This window comes from Antennarius striatus, chromosome 19 (genome assembly GCF_040054535.1).
Source record: "Antennarius striatus isolate MH-2024 chromosome 19, ASM4005453v1, whole genome shotgun sequence".
NCBI lineage: Eukaryota > Metazoa > Chordata > Actinopteri > Lophiiformes > Antennariidae > Antennarius > Antennarius striatus.
Window position 1 is genome coordinate 11824082 of NC_090794.1, and position 24403 is coordinate 11848484.

The 24403-nt window shown below is 41.8% G+C and overlaps 1 protein-coding gene across 2 annotated transcripts in view; it reads right to left on the minus strand.

The window, feature by feature from the left end:
* Nucleotides 1-2715: 2715 nt before the first annotated feature.
* The window catches only part of LOC137613257 (estrogen-related receptor gamma-like), a 28734-nt gene continuing 7046 nt past the window's right edge, over nt 2716-24403 (minus strand). The window contains exons 1-8 of one of the 2 annotated variants that reach the window (XM_068342312.1): nt 23450-23886; nt 18040-18282; nt 17787-17941; nt 16633-16749; nt 9793-9903; nt 8882-9064; nt 4596-4865; nt 2716-4486 (exon numbers count right to left, since the gene is read on the minus strand). In XM_068342312.1, the coding sequence (XP_068198413.1) occupies nt 4242-4486; nt 4596-4865; nt 8882-9064; nt 9793-9903; nt 16633-16749; nt 17787-17941; nt 18040-18282; nt 23450-23505 (1380 nt within the window). In that variant the 5' untranslated portion in view covers nt 23506-23886 and the 3' untranslated portion in view covers nt 2716-4241. Of the gene's footprint in view, nt 4487-4595; nt 4866-8881; nt 9065-9792; nt 9904-16632; nt 16750-17786; nt 17942-18039; nt 18283-23449; nt 23887-24403 lie in introns of those variants that run through there. The other variant, XM_068342313.1, reaches the window with a different exon arrangement.

Below are 24403 nucleotides of genomic sequence, written 5' to 3' on the forward strand. Positions count from 1 at the left end.
TCTTTTTTTGGCTCATCCAGGAGGGATGAGTTGCACCAAGGACATCCTAATGTTAAAACGGAACACCACTGTAATTCCACCGTGAGGGTTCTCGAATCACTGGTCATTTGTCCCCACTTCCAGACATAACCATTCTGTATAAGAGACCACAACATTAACTAACAGCTCATTTGATTTATTTTTACGGAGAGCTCTCCTCCTTCTATTACCCTAATCAGTATTCATACCTTGCCTTGATGATTCGGGACAATGCTTTTTTATTGAGGATGTGATCTCACCCTTGAGTGCCAGAATCAGCCTTTTTTACAGCCCATCTCTTCAGGGCCTCATCCATCACCAAGCTGTCTGGGCGACATGGGTGCTAGACACATACTAACTCATTTAAGGAGAGAGACATACAGGAATATATCACTCAGGATCACTAACTCACTTACCAACGGCTGATGTGGTGAAACATCTCCGGCCTCTTCCAAATCCCTTGGCGCACTCTGTGACTTTTAACCACAGGTAAATAAGGAGATTATTAAGCTTCTGCTGACGGATGAGGAGGGATAAAGGACAAATTGGTTACCTTGTATTTTAATTTGTCTTTGCATCTATTCATCCATCTTTATTCTCTCAGCTGGTCTCTGCTCTCCTCTTTGTAGGCAACATAAATCACATGCTTCACGTTACAGAACTGATTGGAGGCGATTGCCTCAGAAAGCTGCACGGCTCTTCAGTTACTCGACTGTAAGTCCAATCAAAAACCGTGTAATTCTACAAAATACGAGCCGCTTGTTAACAAAGGCAGAACATTGCTCATCAACACAATAATTTCCAATTACTTTTTTCAAAAGGAGTCTTGTAAAACATTTTGCCACAGGCCTCATTTACTCAAATCATAATTATTTTCCTGGATGCCTGCTGAGCGCATGAAGTGTTCTTTACATGATGGAATATAAATTAGACTTCCTGAGCCACTGCTTTGCTGCTGCTGCTGAAACAACAACCAGTCGCGCTACTGGTAAACATCGATCTTCACGTGAACATTTCAACAAATATTATGAACTTTAAAGTGTTTCTGTGACATTATATATACTGCACCATCATCTTTCTAGTTCAGTTTATTGAACTACTGATAATGTGTATTATCCTGCATTTAACAATTTTAATTATTCATAAATTATTTTTTACCTAAGGATATCTCTGTAATGTAAATTTAACCAAAAGTAACAAACAAAATCCTAAATCGGTAAATATGCAGAAAAAAATCATTCATGCCTTTTGTTACTTCTAGATTAGATTACTGCAATTTCTTATTATCGGGCTGTTCAAGCTCCTCCATTAGGACTCTACAATTAGCTCAGAATGCAGCTGCCCGCATACTGACTCAAACTGGGAGGAGAAAGCACATCTCTCCTCTCCTGGCATCCTTACATCCGATAAAATCTAAAATAAAAATTAAGATCTTCATGATCACATTTGAAGCTCTTCATTGTAAGACTGTCAGCTTGTAAGACATCCTCAATGTCTTACATTGAGGATGTCATTAAAGTGTATCACCCTCCCAGGGCTCTTCCCTCTGAGGATGCAGGATTTCTGGTAACCCGTCAGGTCTTTAGGAGAACAAGAGGCAGAAGCTTTAGCTATCTGGCTCCTTTACTCTGGAACAATCTCCCGACTTCGGTCCGGGGGGCAGACACCCTCAGTTTATTTAGGAGTACATTCAAAACCTTCCTCTGTGATAAAGCGTACAACTAGAAACAACACAGATTCCATTAGATGAGCTACTGTAGTCCTAGACTGATGAGGGTATTTTCTCTGTGTCTTCCATTAAAGGGAATTACGTCAATTACTTTTCCATCACTCGTCCTGTGGATAAGAATACCTGCTTGGATTAGGTGTAAAGACTGGCTAATCTAATGTCATACAGTTATAAGTGTAAAAATATTCTAACATACAGTTTAATAATGTGAAATACATATGTAGAGTGTTATTTGTATGAATTGAGTGCTTCATATTTTCATATATTAGCAAACTGCATTCCAGGCCAGGATCGGCTGCTCTAAGCCTCAGAAGTGGATCCTGACGGGAGTACGATGTGTCTGTGGTTGAGAATGAACCTGGAAGCTCTTAACGTCATCATTAGTTCATTAATAGTCTTTTAAAGGGTATGAATGAGACATACTGTTTATACTTGTTGAGTATAAACAGTTCATTAATGTGTTATAACACACTGTAAGCCTGTTCATGGAATCGTAAAACAATATTCGTACATTACAGGATGCTTTTGAAGATATATTTACGAACATATTAATGAGCATTGAAAATATATGAAATAAAATAAAAGACAAAAACCTTTCAATGTTTATGTGATGCTTGTGAATGCTGCTAACTGCGCTTGTCCTAACAATAACTGTAAGTTGAGCGTCTGTGGGATGACGGTATGATGAAGCGATGAATCCACTGCCTCAGCCTCAACGGGCATCCGATGATCAGCGCTCCCCGGAGTCATCTCTAGACTTCATTACATTACAGCTGTTAATTATAAATCTCCATCCAACTGGGCTCTGATGGCCTGAATGTGCCATAATGAGCCTGACTTGGAAATGACAAACCATTGTCAGACTGTGAAGAATAAAGTGCACCCACTTGATAGCTCTTAATGAATTTGTTTCTAAGCCTCTCCGTCTCGTTACTGAGAAAGACGACACTCAGATTATATGAGCTTTGCATTAAGGAGATGATCTTTATTGCCCAAGAATCCACCTGAGAATGAAATAGCACAGCACAGCTCATCCAGACAAAGCTTATTTGCATCTTTAAACATCTCTGTTGGCATAAGACATGATAATTACAGCAAAACGTACAGTACTTACAAATAAACCAGCATATTGATGCGTCATCTTGTCTCAGAAATATGCACAACATACTGTCACAGTACCTTGAGTAAACTAAGGAGCAAGACTTGGGCAATTTATTCAGTGTACTGAGATTTCTTGCGAGTTTAATGCCTTTGTTTTTAACATGTGCAGAAAAAAGACAAATTTCTGATACAGCTACTCTTCACACAGAATACACTAACAGATTAACAGAGCGCCATCCGAGTTTCCCCAAAACTTTATGGCTGAAAGGAAAAGTAGTGCACAAACTTCATCCTACACATCAATGTCTACCACAGAGAGGACATGAAACGCCTCCCAGATCCAGATTATACAGTATGGCAGCCGTTCTTTACATTGTTAAAGTTATATCTATGGGTCTACAACAACTCTACAACATTATGATGTCCAAGAACGTACTCCAATTATAATCACATTGTCTTTAATTACATGATATGGTATATATAGGTATCAGTGCTACAGCAGAGAAGCTAGTAAAAAAAATATCTTCCAATGATATCATTTAAAAATCTTTTTAAAAAGTGTTATTTACGGAAATTGCTTTAATCTACTTCTTATTGTTGCCGTATTAGTAAATAAAAACAGCAAATAAGCAGATTCCCTTAAATAAATATCACATTGCTGTTCTACCGTCACATTTAGTAATTTTTCCCTGAAATGTTCTTCTAAAATCAGGAGGCCGGTTATTGTTATAGGAGATTCTGACTACTCAAAGGCTTCCCTTTGAGTGTTCTATGTGAATGTAATAACTAGAGGGCTGCAGGATTAAGTCTTACAGGCCACATTATGTTAGCGTGGACATATTGCTGGTATTATTCCATCATACAAGTCTTTACTCTTTGGCAAGACCTATCTCTTCGGAGATATTTATGATATCTATACAAAAAAAGGAGAAAGAAAATCAAATCATTAAAAGAATTGAAATATACCAGAATGTAGATTAACAGGCTTCGAGATGAATTAAATAATCCGCGAGGATCTTCAAGTATCAGATGATCAACGACAAAAGATGCTCTACTTTTGGCATGTAACTGTTAATATCTCTAAAGGCAATTTCTTTCCCTCTAACTCGTCTCCAGCCTTCGAAGCGAGGTCAACAATTTGAAATTATTGTCACAGACAGCTGAGAAGACAAAGTCCTTATTACCAAGACAGCAAATGCAAATTAAACTCCATTTCTTCATTGGGTGTGGGGACGGATAGCGCTAAAAACGGTCCAGCTGCTTGCCTATAGTACCTCCTGGTGACTGCAGATTTGAAACTTTATTGTCATAGCTGAAATGGACAAACACACCATGTGTCAACCCGCACCATTACCCGTGATCCTTTGCTTCCTAATGGCCGCCTGTGTTCGGGTCAGGCCTTGGCCTCTAGCAGTTCGAGGAACAGTTTGTGCATGGGCACACGGCCGTCCTGTTTGATGCTGCAGAAGTGCTGGACGGCCCGGGCGGCAGTCTGACGGAGGAGGGGGAGGGTCATGATCAATTTGCCCGTTCTCCGAGGGTCTTCAGGGTGGTGGGTGACCTCGTAGTCCTGTAGGGCCCCATGCAGGACGTCCTGGAGCCGCTGCACTGCCTCAGAGTCCTCAATATGCATCGAGTCTATAAAGAGGAGTTGAGTAGAGATGAATGCAAAGGCTCTCATTTCAGTCTATAGAACCAGCATGGATAAAACATGAAAGCTGAATGTTTGTAGCAACTGACTTGTTACCTGAGTTAGCGAGAGCGATAGCCTTGAGCACCACAAACTCCTCCCTCTCCAGCCCCATGCCTTTATACTTCTTGACCAGCTGCAGGATGGCGTTGTTCAGGTCCAGCAGCCCCGCCAGCTTCGACTGCTCCTCGTCCATGATGTAGTCCTCGGCGTACACCAGCTTGTCCTCTAAGGCCAGCGAGCGGAACACAACTCGTAGAATCAAGATCTCCATCCAGCCGCTCTGCAGCAGACTCATCTGGTCTGCCAGGGAGAGGGACGGGAAGCCTGGAAACAGAAGGAGAAAGAAAGTGCTTTTTTTGTCTTCCAGGTTTTTGGAGGGAGATGACGAGAGGTCTTACAGAAAGTGGTTAGTTTATTATTTTTATATTTTTATATTATTATCATGACTTAAAAATTCCACCAAGTTTAAAGGGTGGCCACATTCTACATTGTAATTATAATCTAAATATAGTTTGAGAACACGCTTTGTGACAGAGGACCTTCTGAGTCCCTCAGAAGAAGGCCACATCGCAAAGGGCAGAACAAAGGACACAGGGAGTGAATAGCTGGTGAATTTAATTACACTCTGTTGGACACACCCACTTTGATTGACAATTACACCCCATAGGAGCATGATTAAACCCGCTCACGTCCCCAACATAAACCTGCACACGCTCACACACATGTTTGCTGTAATTAAATAGATGATTTTACAGAGCAGGGGGAGGGAGAACGGGGGTTTGTATTTTTTGACACCATCAGTGATTGTTATCAGGAACCATTGCTGTTTACAATCACCACGGGGACGTCAGCGGCGCCACTTTCCCCAATATCACTCCCTGATAAATTGGAAACGCTGTCTGTGCACAATTTCATTGGTCAATGGGGATCAGTATTGTGGCACTTGATCATCGATCAGGGATATGGACCTGTGAGAGGGTGTCTGTGGTGAAATCTCAGGCAATATATTGATAGATTTTAAGGACAAATACAAGTTATACCTTCAATGAAAAGAAATAAAGAGAAAAGGCTGCGCTGCACTGGGAAAACTATTCTTTAAAGCAAAAGCACTGAGAGTAATAAGAAAAGGAATCATATCAACAATAGTCACCACAGTTACTGTTTCTGTCTCTCTTTCTCTCTCTCTCAAAGACACACACACACACACACGCACGCGCGCGCACGCACGCACGCACACACACACTAAACTTGCAGCACTGACTCAAAAGGCCAAAAGCGAAGAGGGCAGTTGGTCTTTAGCCAGCTCATCTGCCAGTCTGGCCCTCAAACTTCAGACCACATCACCGTCAATCTGCCTGATGGGACCAGACAGAGAGGAGGGGGAGCAGCCAGGACAGTAGCCCCATCACACTCACCTACCCCTGGGCAAAGAACTCAGATGGCCTGGGCCACTTTACCGAGGACCCCGGTTCTCCCAGCGATGGGGGCCGTGTGGCCTGCCACTCATCCCAAGAGGATGTGACACGGTCATTACGCTGCTAGGAGAGGCCGTGTTGTTTAAAGAGCCCCTTCTCTCTTCATCTGTCGCTATTCTGCCCTGATATATTTCCACTTCCCGTCTATGTATTAATCCCATTGATTGATGCTGCTGCTGCTCTGTTTCATAATCTGTCATTTAATCTCAAATCATTCATTTTTTTATCCATCCTAACTAGAGTACATTATCTTTTTCTTTGTGCTTCTAACTGAACAAATAAAATCCTTATTTATAAGCATGGAGGAACGTCACATTAGATTTTATCTTAGCACAAACTAACATTTATTTTCATGTGATAACTCACCAACAAGACACAATTGATATTGACTAATGAAAGTAAATTCCAGCAACTGTGACTGCTTATTTATAAACGATGAATGTCTTAAATAGATAGTTTTCGGAAGCCGGCATATTTAGTGTCTTGTCCAGAGAGAATTTCCTTTAAAGTTATCGCCTCGGGATCCCCCCCGGAGGAGCTGGAAGAGGTTTCTGGGGGGAGAGAAGTATGGGCATCCCTTCTGAGACTTTTGCCCCTGTGACCCGGCCCCGGATAAGTGGTTGAAGATGGATGGATGGACCTGTGTTTACAGACTTCATGTTGCGCTAAGCCAACAGAGCTACTTGATCGTGATGTTAAATAAGTCACATTTAAACATATTTTAGTCTTTAAACAGCTGACTTGTGTTTTAAACTAACAAATTAAGATGACAAACAACAACAACCAACTGTTTTGAAGTGAGTCTTGTGAACTACTGTATTCCATTTTATCCAAAAACTAAAGGAATTTGTGAACAATTACTTCAAAATGTCTCCTGAAAGCAGTGAATGACCAATAACCACTGCCCTCAACTAAATATTTGCTCTCAAATAATTTATTAACCATGAACTGATGGTAATGAATAGAAACAAACTGCCTGCTTATCACAATCAACCCCTCAAATGGGCATGAATTCTTCACCATCCAACCTCAATCAGCCTAGTGGAAGTACATCTTTTATTAAATTTCAGTTTTTGTCTGTGACATCTCAAAACCCCAAGTATAATTTCCCTGACAGATGCATGAATACATGCCTTCCTGTCTCCTCTCCCCTCAGGTGGGTATCCGCTGTGTGTTCTCCTCCTCTCATCGCCGCCTCGCTCCACTGGCAAAGGCCTACAAATACACCCATCAGTCGGACTCCGTCTGTCTCTGCTGACATTAAAGAGCCGACAATGGTAGAAAGAGGCAGACAGCAACGGCCCAGGGTGGTAGTTAAAACAGGGGGGTGAGGAGGAGGAGGAGGTAGTGATGCTCCGCTTCTTTTTTCTAACAAAACAATGGAAATGCTAATGAAGGACACTAAACACCGACACACACTCCAATGGTCGCTTCATGTAGGAGGAAACACGAGGAGAAGTATAGTTGAGATAGGAGCACAGACACACCTGCTGTGTTTGTTTTGTAAGCATTTCAGAGACGAGACATCAACAAAAACTCAGGTGTTTCCTGATGGTGTGTTGGGTGTGGATAACCCCAGCTGATAAAGCCGTGAGGGCTTCGGTTGGAGGAAAGAAGACGATAAGATATCAGGACAGACGGGAAATGGAGATGCGTGTCCCTGGAACATGGCCTAGAGCTGCAGCTGGTGGGGGTCGTGTTTACGGGTGGATGTTCCACAGCCAGCTTCCACCTTTCACTCGACTTTTGAGAAGATTTACAGCTGAAAAATCATCCTTTCCTCCCAAACTGACCCTAAACGGTATCAACCACAGAGAAGAAAAACAATCCGAAAAACAAACCCAAGCAAATGAATACAGCACAATATTAATATTAATGATAGTTTCTAAATGCACCTGAAGAATAAAGTCTTACTTTTTGAATTGCTTAAGGAATTCTTTATTTTCATTCATTCTACTAATTTATTTTATCTTATTCACTTTTATTTGCTTTCATTTTATTGTTTCTGTTTTGGTTGTTTTTTGCGAGGTTATATTATTCATGCTATCATGTGCGCAAATTTTCCGCATTATTTGCCTGTAATCAATAACTTTTTTAATCAATACAAAGGTTTTTTTGTGGTCACTTGAGTAATTTCTGGAGACTTATATCAGAGAAATTATTTGTTGCATTGATTTATTCGTGGTGGAAAATATTTTACTCTTTCCACTCATTAACAGACAGCAAATCAGTTAAGAACATCTCACAATATAGCGTGGCCTGAACGGCGAAAAACTGCTTCTGAATCCATGAAAGTGTTTTTTTTTTCTCATTGGTGAATGTTGTCAAGGTCTCCCAGGCTAAATATCAAAAGCAGATCTCCAGACTTCTGCCGAAACCACATAAGACTACGATTACAGCCACCGACAGAGCAGCATACCAGCATTTTAATCCCACTAATCTGTCAGAATGCGCTTCCCCTCTCCTTTCCACTCCCTCATCCAAAGGAAAGAAAAAACTCCAGAAGCTAAGAGTGTTCCAAGTGTCAGGAGGATTTCCATAATTCAGACGTGGCCCCGGCCCAGGAAATGAATTAAAAGCTGCAGGTGGCCACTGATCATCTGGTTGATATATTAGGAGCACACACTGGTCAGCAAGGGCATGGCGCACACACACACACACACACGCACACACACACACACACGGGGAGGGGTGACTGACAGACAACATACAGCCGTGTGAACATGCTCCCTCTCCTCTGGGCATCCATCAAGTGTCTTGGCAACCACAAGTCAAAACACTCTCTTCCTGTGATCTGATTATAGACTTGGTGTGAGCGACTGTGTGCGGTGAGTAACACTGGGGGGGTTGTAGCTCGAATCCTACCTGGGATGTGTTTGGCCCAGCCGATGTTGACCACCAGCTCCCTGTCGGCCAGGTCGCACAGCGTGGTCAGAGCCTTGATGTCGCTCTCGGGTACGGTCGGGTCTGGCATGGCGAAGATGCCCTCTGGTTCAGCCACCAGCAGCAGAGACACCACTTTGTTCTCGACCACACCACCAACAGTGTCTGGGGCAGATGGAGAGAGGAAGAGTAGACTTTTACCAAGATTTAATTCAGTAATTAATTAGACAATACACTATATAAACTGATTAATGTAGGCAAAAAAAGTAAAATTGTCACCTGGCAGTATGATTTTAAACAACTTTTAAGATTAATTAGTATACATGAAAGTTCAAACTTAAAAAATAAAGAACAAAGCTACTCTCTGGTGACCAGAAATGCTGACTATACGTGTTTTGAGGGCATTCATCTCATTTGCTATTTGAATATTTGTTTGGATGTTTCCTGACTGATAGAAGTTTTCGTCCTTAATAAGACACGTTTGACACCATCCAGTGAAAACCAAAAATCTGCAGCTTTTGTAACTTCCAATCAATAAAGATGACCTTTTCCTTTGAAAAGATTGTTAATTAAACTATTTTAAATCTCTTGGGATTATCTGATAAAGGCAGGAGGCTATGGGGCTTCACCTCGCTCTGGAAACGCTGATGCACATTTCCCAAGACATCAATAATATATACAGTACATAGAGATTTCAAAAGTTTACAAGGTTTCTAATGTGAGGTACAAAAATAATTAAATTCTATACTAGACAGCACAGAACACATGAATTGATTGTTTTGACCACAACAAAGGTAAAACCAGAGCTTCTCTCGTGCACAAGGCAAAAACATTTATGAAGAATTTTGCTGCTGACACACCATATTAATGAACCGTTTAGTTTGATCACTTACATGTCTTTTTCTGAGGCAAGGCAGTCTGTGTGTGAAGATACGGGTTGTTCTCTGCATCTATCCTCCTCTTGTACTTCTGTCTGCCACCTCGAACACGGTCCAGACGCACACCTACAAAAACAAAAAAAAGCAGAACACAAGATAAGACAAGATATACCTAATTTATCCCAAACAGGGATCCCAAACTGGCAGACTGTCACACCCATAGATACAAGTATACTTTCCCCAAGCACCCTCATATCACGGGGGAATGAGCCTAAGTGTTGCATTGACTGGTGTTCAGATGGTACAAGAAATTCTTTAATTTAGTACTGATTTTTTTTACATTGATAAAAAGAGCAACAACAACAAAAAAGCACTACATGAGACCACATTTCAACCATAATTTGATGGTCGTAGCTTTTGCAGTTCAAGCATGTTGTCACTCTCAGACTCAAGCTTCTTGTTGAGTGTTGGCCATCAGGTTGTTGCCAAATCACCTGTTCACATGTCTTAATGATCCCAAGGAGACCGAAAAGAACACGTCTGATGTCGGCACATCAGTGGTCATCCTGAAACACGACACGCAACGGCTTTAGAGCGGCCGATGACAACTGCTCATCTTGACGAGCATTGTGGTAACCTTGTCACCATGCCAATGACAATTTGTGTGTGTGTGTGTGTGTGTGTGTGTGTGTGTGTGTGTGTGTGTGTGTGTGTGTGTGTGCCTGTGTGTGTGTGTGTGTACACCTCTGGTGGAAATGTTTAGTTACCTGATCTTGACAGTGTAAATGACCAAGAGGCTGTAGATAGATTTATATCAGCACTTATATCTGAAAGAGGCACTGAGGGAATTATTTTCCCACTTGACATCTTGCGGTGATACTCCATCCCCTTGAGCTCGCTGCCTCCTCTACTTATGTATTTACAGAGAGAATGTGTGAACATTCACTTTAAATAACACAATGTCCTTTTAATCAGGCATGTAAGATGTGCTTCAGGGTTAAATTTGTTTATTCCAGTACTTGTGGTGGACAGACATAGAAATGACATAAACTTGATTTTTATTTTTCCATGTATATTTTTTGAAAACCAATGTATAATCGAGAATGACATCACTTGAAACGTCAGCCAAAGTATACCTCTATTTTATTTATTTGAGGTAAATTAATGGCATTTAATTGACCTCCAATGGCAATTATAGTTTGAAATTTAAGAAATAACAACTTACGAACACTTCAGCTTACAAACAACCTCTTGGAACCAACTGTGTTTGTAGGTTGATGACTACCTGTATCAAGAGGAAAAGGTAAACCTTTACCTCCTGGCTGAGGTTTCATTTCAACAAAAGAGTCAGGTATAAAGTTTGCATTGACCGTTTTGTCATGCAAACCTGACTATACATTTCATGTTTCATCTTCCTAGCAGTCATGACAGTTGAAGACTTGAGTTTGGGGATGGTAACTTAACCAAAACCTTTTCTGGAAGACAAATCTCAGACACAAAGGTATTAATTTCTTGGCCTATTTCAACTCAGCCGTGAACCACTCCAGTGTGATGATGTTCCCTGATAAAGCAATGCAATCAAATCATCTGCATAGAGCCAAGATGAAATTTTGCATTTACAAAATTGGACACTGCTCCGACCAACTGCATCCTGGGATTATACCCACGGATCTCACAAACATCAATAGAGACAACGAGCAATTGTTGCATTGATCAACACACACCCAAATATGTGACTTTGTGCCCAGAATATAGACATTTCTCCTTTCTTTGGTTTTGAAGTGATGAGCATGTTCCCCATATACCCTCAGTACAAATCAGAAGAGTTCTAGGGGAGCATGATTATAGACGTCTCCAAGTGTATAACAAATGTATAGAAACCCCTCAAGCAAACTTGCGAGGGTTAAGAGGAATACCTGAGTCTGAGCTTATCACTAAGTACTCTAACATATTATTTTCATGGGATGACCACTGTGATAATTAAAGAGGACTGTCTGGTACCCTTGTTTGGTAATAAGGACCAGCAGCCTCATCTGCCTGTCCAGGGATTCTACATCTGACCTGCATGAAGCTGTGGTCGCCAAGACAACCTAACAATGTCCAGAGTTCTGAAGTCCTGAATCTGTTCTGAGTGAAATTATGACTAATGTGCTCAGGCATCACCAGATCCATCCACGCCAAATCTGAGCAAATATTGAGCAAAATATGGTTTACAGCTCTGGAAAAAGATTGTGGGCTTTAAGAATTGGGATTTTTTTTTTTTGTAATTGGTCAGTCAAATTTAAATTCCATATTTCACTGATAAGTACAACAAAAAATAATTACATCAAACTCATTTGGTCCAACAATGGAATACTGTACGTTGGCAGTTTGAGGGTTAAGATGATGAAATGAGGGGTGTATGCTCAAGAATAGTGGGGTATTACAGAAGAGATTGGTTGGGTAAACTCAAAGCCCCTTGACCCTCTGGTGATGTCTTGAGGGGCAAATAGTAAGTGTGGATTATCCCCACACTTGGCAGGTGCTGCTCGGAGGTGTGAGATGAGGCATGAGGGTGCTTATGTGTGTGCTGTCATCAAACCGAACACAAACTGTCGACATACACCGGATTAGCTGGCAGGACTTTAGTTGTTCAATATGGAGGATAAGTGCGTTTCATGTGGGTGTTTTTGTTTGTGTGTGTTTGCGCTCCGATCTGATAGATATTTAAACATACACATCTGAGCCGAGTGTAACTCTTCACAGCGGAATGTGCTGACAACCAAAAGGCCAAGAATAGCCATGGTGGATAACACACACACACACACACACACACACACACACACACACACACACACACACACACACACACACACACACACACACTTTCTCCCTGTCCGTCTGTACAGCCCATTGGAGTTCGATAAACACTGACTCCTCAGACACTGATCTATTTTCGCCGCCTTCATCACTCAGTCTTCTTTTGAAGGTGTCTGGATCTTCACGAGAGGCTTTACAGGTTCCCAAAATGCACACAGCACTGCATTATCGGGAACACAGACATCCAGCCGCTGCTCCGGACTGACCGTGTTCTGGTGGTAGAACCCCCCCCCCCTCGCCTTCATCTCATGCTGCTGTCACCACAAGCATGTGTGCAGTATAAACAATCCCACGCTTCTCAGATTTTTGTGACAAATGTACACATGGCTGTTCCTGACATCGTAGGTGGCGTTTCCTTCCCTGCCACACCAACTCTTGTTAGCAGAAGGATTTGGAATGGAGCCCCCATGTTCTGTTCTGCTTTTCTCACAACACAGATTAATGTGATTAACACATATGAGGCCTTCAACCGATAGCAGGTATGAGACACGGAAGGGGACACAAAGGAGGTGAGGAAGGTGAAGTTATTGCTGCACTGACCATATTTGTTAGGGAGCAGAAACCTGTAAACTACTGGATCGCACCATTACATATGTATTATATCATTATATTCTTTAAATATTCCACATATTTTGCTAACAAAACTGCTTTTACAACCCTTAGAAGCAACAGCAGCTGCAGTGCTGAGAACTAACAGTGCTTAATCAAACCCTGCCAGTGGTCTATATGTCTCTTAGCCGTGTATTTAATATGGCTCTGACTCTCCCCATTAAATCTCACAGCTCCTCTGTCTCAGCCTTTACTGCGGCCTCACTGGGGGAAGAGGGCATTACGAGACACGGTGAAGCGCGTTACGAGGGCGCTTACGACTGAAGTTATGAGGGGCAGTTCGCATTTCACGGAGGTCCAGGAATCCCACAAGGCATCTGGAGGAATTTACGAGTGGGGAGGGACAGCAAAGGGGGCGGCAAGAAGAGGGTGGTTGAGAGGTGGCCTGGGATGCTGTTGATGCCCCTATCCTATTAAAAGCAGCTAATTTAGAAAAAGGACAGACACACTCACAAAAACACACACAGGTGTGTGCATAAATGTGTGTTTAAGCGAGAACTCGTGCACGCAAAGTGAAACGCACATCAAGATGCCATAATTCTGAGTATCCATAACTCACGCACACACATTTAGGAAGACTCACTGCAGCAGTAAACAGATGCTAGAGATGAGGAGGTGGCATTAAAGGATCATTCCAGTTTATTACAACTGGGGTATTATTTTCATAGTTTTTGCAGCAACTTTTACTGGTTATGATAAGAATATACTTTTCAAAGTAATTGCCGAGATCAGGGAATACAGTGACATCACTACCACAAAGTCTGACAGGGCAAGAAGAGAGCGTTCGGATGATCACACAGGTTGTAAACAAGTCAACACCTTAGACATATTATTGTTTTATGTGGTGGTAAAACTAAAACTGAGCACACCCGGCATAACCCCATATTATATTTACAGTAAGTCGGTCCGTATAGAAAGTTTACGGCAGACCGTTAGGGTTATAACCATCGCTCACTATTCTTTCAAATAAATCTGACTAACATGCAGAATTGAAATCACACTTTGCATTAAAATGAATAAATTTCAGGTCAGGTAGTACGGTGGAGCAGTGGGTAGCGCTGTCACCGCACAACAAGGAGGTTCTGGGATCGAGTCCTGCTCTGTGTGGAGTTTGCATGCTCTCCCCGTGTCTGCGTGGGTTCTCTCCGGGTTCTCCGGCTTCCTCCCAACTCCAAATACACGCGCTTCAGGTTGATTGGCCGTTCCAAATTGCCCGTAGTAGTGAGTGTGTGCATGCGTGGTTGTCTGTGTCTTTGTGTGGCTCTGCGGTGCACTGGCGTCGCGCCCGGAGTTTCCCCTGTTTCACGCCCTAAGCCAGCTGGGATAGGCTCCAGCTCCCCGTGACCTGCGACAGCGGATAAAGCGATGAAAAGAAAATGGATGGATGGATGGAAATTTCAAGTTCACGTTAAGAAATTTTACTTGTAACTTCCCTCTCTTGACTATTAGCCACCAAAGCACCAAAGCTTGTGTTCTGCCTCCTTTATCCAATATCATTTCAATTACTCTACATATATTTTAATCATTTCCATCACAAGTACAGTAATCCCTCGCGCATTCACGCATCAACACGTGCGACCTCACTTCATCGCGGATTTTTGGTAGGTAGTCACGTGATACCATACGCGCATTCTATTGGCTGACGGAATCCGGAAGTGTGCTCCGTTCCGCGAATGCAGCGCACTTCTGTGAGACATTAAGTGCTTTAAACAGTCTATCAGAGTGTGGGAAAAGGTAATGCAGATAGAAGGTGGTTTAATAGGTTGGGAGGGTTCATAAACTTTTAAATTACTGTAAATAATAAGATAAATAGTTTGTCGCTGTATCACGGAATTTGCTATTTGCGTGTGGTTCCTGGAACGCATTAACTGCGAGTAACAAGATCGCACTGAATATGGCGTCAGAGCTATCACAAAAATGATGGTGGCAAATAATATCATTGGGATTTAAGATCCATGTTCTGGTTGTAACATTAGTTTTGATGTGTTTTTAGCTGGTTGCCTCATCAGTCAGCCCTGGCTATTGTGGTACACAACTTATTAAAAGCTTAAACAGATTAATCTGATACGAGGCTCCAAGCTCCGCATCATTTGACCTGGGAACGCACACACACACTTTTTTATCAGCCATCCCCTCTCTATTATCATCTCCTGGCCCTTCACAGCATGCAGAATGTGGTCGGTACAGTAGGAGGTCGCTAATGTTTTCCCTTTTGAGTCACTTCTAAATGTGGACAGTATGTCACTAGACAGGCACACAGTGAGACCAAAGGAGCACCTGACCGCGGGCACAGGCTCTCTGCATGGCATGCATACGTGTCAAGATATATAATCATGTTCTGCATGATAGAAATTAGTCGCATAAAAATGTTGGACTGTGGAACTTTGTCTCTGATGTTTTAACCTCTGGAATAAAGAAATGTTCTACCAGAGAACAGAAACATGGGTTGAGTAGATTACTTATCTCATTCTCATTCAGGTCTCCACTAAAGTTTTAAAAAATGTCCCCTCTGTTTAATTTAAAAGCAGCCCCAAGCAACATGTCCCTCAGCTAAATGACTAACTGCTGCTGCGTTGCACACACTCCTCCATACTGGCAGCGTTCCAGAGGCTATTTTGAAGGAACACTGTTTAGCAAAGTTTCAGCACAATTGAAGAGTTAGAAGCCCTTTCCTCCCCCTCACAGGCCTAGCTATGCATTGTTCAGCGGTGTGTTTACTGGCCATACACAGACCCAAACACACAGAGACACACATCACAGCTGGAACTATGGGATTGAAGTTTAACTGTCAGAAGTTTTAGGTTTCACTACAGTCCACACAACCACAGCGCTGTCATCACCAGGTGAGACGCAGAGAATCTCAGACGGTAATCAGGGCATTGTTTGCAGGAATGCACAACAAAGAAAATGCAATCAGCGGTGAGTTAGTATCACTGTTCCATCTCAACTGTCTAAAGTACTGTATGTATGAACTATGTATGAACTACATATGTTTGTATATCGTGCCTTCCTTACATTGTTGTGTGGAATTGTAATTGCAATGTGATAATTTCATTGTTGCACATCATGACGCAATTATTGTGTGGTTATCCTTGAATCTTCGAAGTAGCAGTGAAGCTCAGTGGTTTGATCTCTGAATCAGGAACTGGGGTGGGATTACATAAGTTTTCTTCTTCCCACTCCCTTTCAGGCAGAATTGTATTGTTGAGTTATGATCTTTGCTTATTTAATTATTTTGTTTGTTGTTGTTTTTTGTTTGTTTTTTGTTTTGTTTTTTGTTTTGTTTTTTCCTTGCCTTGCCTGAAATAAATGAATAACTAACTATGTATAAGCCCAGAATGCTGGAACACTGATTAGAACTTGGACTGAAGTGAATGTGTAGCCGACCTTCTCTCAGCATGCCCACGGCCAGACATTTCACAAATCGACAGGCCTGGCAGGATTTCCTCCTCCTTTTGGTGATTTCACACTCGTTGGATGCTGGGCAGCTGTATTCAATGTTACCTGGGCGACAGAAAGCAAAAGAAAGCCTAAATTTAGTTACAATTCATCATTGACATATATCAAAATCATTGTCTATCACATTGATCCGAATGTGGCAGAGCCATTGATCATTTAGTAAACTGAGAATTTTTCATGTTATTTTGTATGTGAAATATGAAGATGACCAACTTTCATTATCGCCTCAATTTCATTGAAATATTTAAAAGGACAGCTGTTTTTCCTGGTTTGTTTGAGTGTAAAGTTGTGTAAGATTGGAAAACAGTTTCCCAGATTTACTCCACACAAACTCACAGTTCTTCAGAGTTCAGCTCTTTCATCCCTGGCCTGATGTCGTCACTGTGACAACATCAGGGTTATTTTCTCAGATTTGACATAGCTCACTCCATAGATACCAAAAACATGCTCCCAGCAGCTGATTGGGAATAATGGCCATGGCAGCAAAATGTGCACCTTAAGCCCGACGGCGTCCAGCCAGCTGCAGACGCCCTCAGCTGCCACCCTCCATCAGAAACAGGAAGTATCTGATGAGCCAGACATCAGATCCCCCTGTTTGATCTGACAGCCTCTCATCCTGATTGCTCTTTGGACCCACCTACGGGGGCCAACTTATCGAGGCCCAAACACGACACAGCCTGCCAGGTCCTCAACATGGGCTTGGAGCCGACTGAGCCTTTGAAAAAAAATCCGCTGCATGTCGTTAGCTCTTCTCATTACTGATGGATTTCAGGGCAGATGCAAAATCACACTCAATACACACCACATATCATCTGAAAGTTCAACAGCTAATCTCACACGTGTTGACTATATATACATGACGCAAAGTTTAAGACCTCTCTCTGAGGTGGATGCTGTGAGCAAACTGATGGAGACCCGTTTATACCAAAACAAATGCTCAGGGTGTATTTACACCGTGTTGCTTGTAAAACAGGTTTATATAATGCAGAAAAACATTAACAGCCCTGCACAATAAACCCAACTAATGTGTGCAAACCTGAGCATGTTCACGTGCATAAATGTGTGTATTTGATTTCTCTAACCCTGAATTGTCCTCTTGAAGAAGGCCTTGCACGCCTCACAGGAGGCCACGCCGTAGTGGTAGCCAGAGGCCACGTCACCACACACCAGGCATAGCCGCTTGGCCACCGTCCCCAGCATGAATTCGCACTTCACTTCTTCTTCCTCTGCAAACCTCCTGGGTAAAAAAAGGAAGAGAAGGAGGGAGGAATAAAGAGGAATGTGCTCAGGTATTAGCAGCGGCTCATTTCACGTCTGAATATAACGCACACCAACCTGTTTGTTCCGACGCTGCTGGCCAACCCCGCTGCGTGACCGTAGATGCCTGGAGAGTCGAGACCATTGCTGTGACCTTTGATCAAGGGCCCGTAGCTGGAGTTTGTGTCGGAGGAAGAGCTACCAGGGCTGGGTTGGGCTGGACTGACATCGCCTTGAGAGCTGGGGCTGGGGCTGGAGGGCTCACGCTTTATAGTGGAGGGACACGAGGGGTCCAAACCCCTCACCGACATCCTGCTGTGTCTGGAGGAAAGACAGGAGGAAAAGAATGGATTTTTATTGGATGTGCACCTCGTAGCAGTATATGTCCATGTTGAAGACAGATTTGACTTTCAGGTCAGCTTTATATTACGAGTCACCTCAGTGTTCTTATTAATATTAATGACTAGTAATTGACCTTCAAGTCTGTTGGCCTTGATTAGTTTTATTAAGTCATGCATCATTTACACAGATCATTTAATAAGCACCTTGAAAAATTCTCCTGATTCTTTCAACTATGCCGTTTTTTATCAGACGACCTCCACCTCTCCATCTCCACCCACCCTCATTCATGCATCCATCCATCCCAGTCCTATCTAAACCAGCCGTTTGGGATTTCCCACATATGCAAAGCTACTGTCCATTACACTGCTTTGTTTTCAAAGGAGATGGCTTAAGCAAACCTAGGGAAATAGCTAAACCAACAATCATCCGCATCATCATCACCATCGCCATTATGTTCAATCCCAACATCTTTGTTGTGTTGTTTTACCGCCTCTTAACTGCTCTCTCAGTTACACTTGGCCTGTTTGACTTTTCATGGCTAACAGGTGAGTTAAAGGATTAACAACTTTTATTTACTGTAAGGACAATTTGGAAAAATGTGGAAACATTAAAATTTTATTTCAAAATACATGTACTGAGAGAAAATACTAATGAAAACGTGCATGGAATGTCATAAAATTAGGACAACAAAAAATGTCTTCATGAGCAAAATTGTTTTCTATATAAGTAATTATAAAAACATTTTCCAGGGACTTTCTTTCGTCCTTCCTCTTGGAATTGTTTGTGTATTTTTTACTTTGTATGAATGCCTCCATTATAACTACTTTAAATAAATATTCTCGGCCTGCATGTTTAAGTGTTTATAGTCATTATATTATTGGATTGCAATGCAACCACAACAGACTCTCTGTCACCACGTCGAGGACAAAACAGCATCTGAAACCAGCTGAGGTGTATTGGCTCACAGGCATGTGATACACACATACACACACACACACACACACACATACACATCCCAAAGACACACACTTGCATTGTGGTGTCAGGCGTTCATGTAAAAATAAAAATCGGAGACAGACTTGCACTTCTCTACACTCACATGATCAGGAACACGTCGAGCCTCTCTGCACACGCACTTATAGACACATTTTAAAGCAAGTGTCTTCATAAACACCCCAACACATACTTGCATGAAACTGCATGTCGCCAGGCATACTTTAAAAAAATCTCACACTCCACTGCACTCTTCCATAAGCAGTGAAAGGCACACACGCGCACACACACACACACACACAGAATATGCCCACAGCCATGCGTCTTGGCCCGGTGAGGCGAATCAAAGTCAGCCTGTTTCCTGTCATGTAAATCAGTGTTTTCTCAGCCACGAGACATTTGGTAGGCAAAAAGTCTGTCTGTTTTTAACCACCCCCAGAGTAAACCATGGGCACGCGCTACTGACCCCTCTACAAACCCACAAAAACAGACGCACAAATGGACAGTAAGCGACAGACACCAAAGGAACCAACTAGGAACTATAGCAACACAACCACAACATCTGCTGCCTGAACGAGGCTGAATGTCAGACCGCACTAATCTTTTATAGGACACATAGAAGTATTTCCATAGCACAAAGTATTATAAACAGCATAGGGAACACGAGTTGGCATTGAATGTCATCTCCTATCACCAACCCACAATTACAGCTTATTTCCAAATTTAGCTTAGATGAAGTTCCTCAGCAAATAACGATTACCCTTTATGATATACTTTTGATCACTTATTGATGATGCAACAATCACCTTATAATGTTACTGGTGAATGTGACATTTACTTTAAATGCCTTTCCATGAAGTTAGCTATTGGTTTTAAATATTTTGTTAGTGCTGTTTGGCACAGAGCAGACAGCGACATACAGTTCAACAGAGATTGTCCTGTTTTTTGGAATGCGATCAAGAGAATGCGATCAAGAGTTATGCCAAAAAGAATTTTAAAGGGAATAGCTGTCATAATAATCTGTTTGTTGAATGTACATGGCCCCTCTAGACCACCGTTATTTAGTCAGTTGTTCAGAAATATCCCAAATACCAATTAAATTAGCTTCAAACATGTCAGAGAACTTAGATAAATAATGAATTGGTAGAAAAACATGAAGCATCTTAAACCCTTTTTTGCTGCATCCATGAAACCCTGGCCTTGTATTGTACAAGGTTTAGGTAGTTAATAGAGGGAGCCCACACCCCCCTCTAATTTCTGCAGGAGGATATTCACTCTAATATGTCAAACACAAATTGGGTAATATAAGAATAATTGTTTTCTCTTCCAGTGCACCACATAGTCAGTTATTAATTACAAACTATTTCCGAGTCAAACTTCACCAACTGGTTGAAGAGAAGCTGGTCAAACAAGAGTCTATGAAAGCCCATTGGCTTTTGGTGAGCAGGTGACCTGAGGCTGCTCTCTGATTGGTTGCTTCAGACACACCTATAGATACATCAGATCCCCCCACCCCCACCTTACTAGCAGAGACTTGACATCATTTTCCTGTTTTTGATGTGTTTGGACAATTTTTGATGCTATAATTCATGCAACCCTCAATTATTTTTATAACTATAATTTTTCAAATATTGCCGGACACTCTTGTATTGCGCTTACATTAATGCTGCAGCATATACAATAATAATACCCAGCTCTTCTATTAAATGCGCAAATTTTGCTTCAGGTTCCGCTACAAGATATCATCTCCATGGTGATTTTTTTTTGTTTCCCTTTAAAGAGCTAACTGGTTTACTTATCATCAATCCATCAATGGAGTACATGATGTTGTCCCAGGTCTGACAGGTACAGATTGAGGCATTCATGGTACTTTCCAATGATGATGCATCACTGGGAGGAAGAAGATAAGAAATGCTGGCACTATGCCTTCAAAATGAAAAGAAGTGAAAATGGGCTGATCAGGTGTGATAAAATATTTAACAATCGACAAATCTACACAAAAACCATCACAATGGTTGGTGCAGCTAATCAGAGAGAGAGAGAGAGAGAGTGTGTGTGTGTAACTGGGTATTCAACTTATCATACCCACACCCTCTGTATCCAAAACAACTGTAATTGCACCCTGGAAACAAAGACCAAAATGTAGCGTGAAATGGCAAGGGGGAAAAAAATGAGTGAGGGAGAAGAAAGAGAGGTGGGAAGAAATTACAAGAGAGGCAGACAGACAGAGGGAGTGTGAAAAGACTGGACAGGAACAGAAAGAAAGGGGCCGTCCGGTGGCTCATTAACCTGGGAGTGTTGAAAGGAAGAGAGACGGCAACACACACTTTCAAACGAGCAGAGTCATAACGCAGACAATGACACAACGGCTGCGACAGGGAGGGAGGGAGAGCGGTAAGAAAATTAGAGGGAAAAGAAAAACAGAAAATAAGAAGAAACTGACCAAGAAATACAAAGAAAGTAGCGTCCAGAGAAATAAAATTTTAAGAGGCTTAAGGGAGGTGAAAATAGAATGAAATGCAAAATGTTCAGATCCCCTTGATTTCATCTCAAACACCAACCCCAAGGAGCAGTTATTTAGGTCAATGGGGTCTCAGTAGTGTTTTTTTTTTAATGACTAATGAGCCAGTAGGAGATGAGCAGGGATCAGAGGCACCCCCGGCCAGTCGTAAGAGCCTTAGTCAGGCTTTGGTCGAAGCTGTTAGCCAGGAGATGAGGTGCCTGTGGCTGGAGTTTGGACCCACAGGCTCTGGAAACATGGATAGCGTGCCATACAGGGATCATCTGCAGCCATCACCTCCTTGTCTTCCATCCTTTATCTGCCTGCTTCTGTCAGCAGCAATCAGTCAAGCCGTACATCCACATGTCTTCTGCCTGGCCTTGTTCTCGGCCCTCATATGTTCATCTGCCTGGATCTGAATCCTCTTGATTGGTCTCTGCTAGAGGAGGCAAATTTCAATCCCAAAAACGCTCTATGAAATGTCTTCCTGGAGCGTATAGATTGGAACACAGCTGAAGCAAAAGTGCAGCAGAGATGATAATGGACATGATTTTTCGTGATTACAGAAAAGAAAGGCAATCAAAAGCCAGAGGGGTAATCAAACAGCTGCGTCACACATCTTTTCACAAGCTTTCATTATCTTTGTTCACGTTGGCCGAGGAAGATTATTACAAGCGCAGGATGACCGGACACCCGGACTGGTTTCCTCCAAACTGGTGTTACGCACTCACCGTCACTATACACAAACACAAAAGCCACACAATGACAACTGTAAACAAAGCACAGAAACCACCACACATTGGAATATTCATTCAAACTTCCACAAAGCACAGAGGATTTTATTCACAGTAATTTACAGGAAGCTCTTCAGTCGATTACAATAATTGATTAGTCAGAATGAGGATGAATAAAAATCTGTTCACTTTAGTTTGAGGTTTTTGGAAGCAAAAATATTGAACAATGTCCACTTGAATATTTTTAGTTTTATATCTTAAATCAAATAACTTTTAAGATGAGTTACACAACAGATGCTTTCTTGGGCTTAGTAGAAATTGATGGCCAGGAATTTATGGACTTTAAAATTAACTAACAGGGAAATAAAAATTAAATTGATTTCCAGTTATATAGGAAGTAGAAAAGGGAAAAAAACGGAGGCTTCAAAGTAATTAACATTTGCATTTATCCGTAAGGATAAATGCAAAATACAAAATTAATGTTTGTAAAATTTAAGATTTTTTTTTTAAGTAAACAGATTTTAAATTGTAAAAAAAAATTATGAGTGGATACTGTTAGTGTAGAAGTACATTTTTTAAAAGGACGGCATTTTTATAAAGGATGGAAGTTACAGTACACCTTATTCCCCCTCATGGAGTTGGTGGATCCTTTCTCAAACCCAGTTTTCTCAGCTGTTCTTAGCATCTGAGAGAAAAATCCATGAAATAACCTAATTCAAAAATAGTCAAACCAAATTCAAACGATGTGTGTCACACCTGTAGAAACAAGCAGAAAACTAGCCATCACACCTGCATTACAAAACTTTCTGAATCGAGACAAACATTAACCTTCCTAGATATATAACAGGGAAGCATGGAAGTGTCACATCTCTGGGACATTACTGAGATCACACACGTTGTGCAGAGTGAAAGTACTTACTCTGTGTCAGAGTGGTAGGTGAAACACTCTGGGAGGTAGAGATCGACTAAATCCATGTGGGCTCTGCCACCATGCTGTGAAGAGGAGAAAAAAAAAGTGTTTCTGTCCGTAGACGTCTGTTCTTGTCTGCTTCTCTTTATCTTGATCCCTCTGTGCTGAGATTGTAGAAACTCTGCTTTTTGTCACTTTGTCTGCTCTCCTTGTCCAGGCTGTGTCTCCATCTACCAGTCCTGCATCACACTCCCAGCCCTCCTCATTGTTCCTGCATCTGTCTTCCTGTCACTCACACTTCTCACCAACAGTCGTTGGCGGCCTTTGAAGTCCTGACTCTTGTGACTGTAGTTGTTTGAGTGTCATGAGCAGAGCTGACCCTCATGAGCCCTCAGCCACACCATTTGAATGGCCTTCCCCTAGATCCTGGAGCTTGCAGCTGATTGGATGTCCTCTGAGCCAATGAGAGCCAGCCTCTCTCTGGGGCAGGTGGATATGAAAGGAGAATGTTTGGGTATTTCTTAGGTTTCTACATGGGAATTTGGAAAGGCCCGTGCTAGAAGCTCAAGAACTACTTTATCAATTGGGAAATGAAATAAATTAGAATGTTATAAGAATATAGTGTCCTCTCTGCATTGTTCGTACAGGAAATAATTTATTTTTTAGTATGAGATTAGAACTTGAATATCTGTGGGGTTTTGGTTGTTGGTCAGACAAAAATAATATATAACCCTGAGGAAGAGCAAATTATGATGAGCATTTTTCACAATATTCTCACGTTTATATACTAAAAAATTTACTGTTTGAAAAGAGATACTCATTGGCAATCATTTGCCGTTACATTAATCTCATTCAAGGTGATGATAGTAGACAGGAAAGTCTTTTCATAGAATGTTGACATGATGATATGATGTCATGGGTAATTTGCTCCAAAATCAAAATGCAATAATCACACACACACAC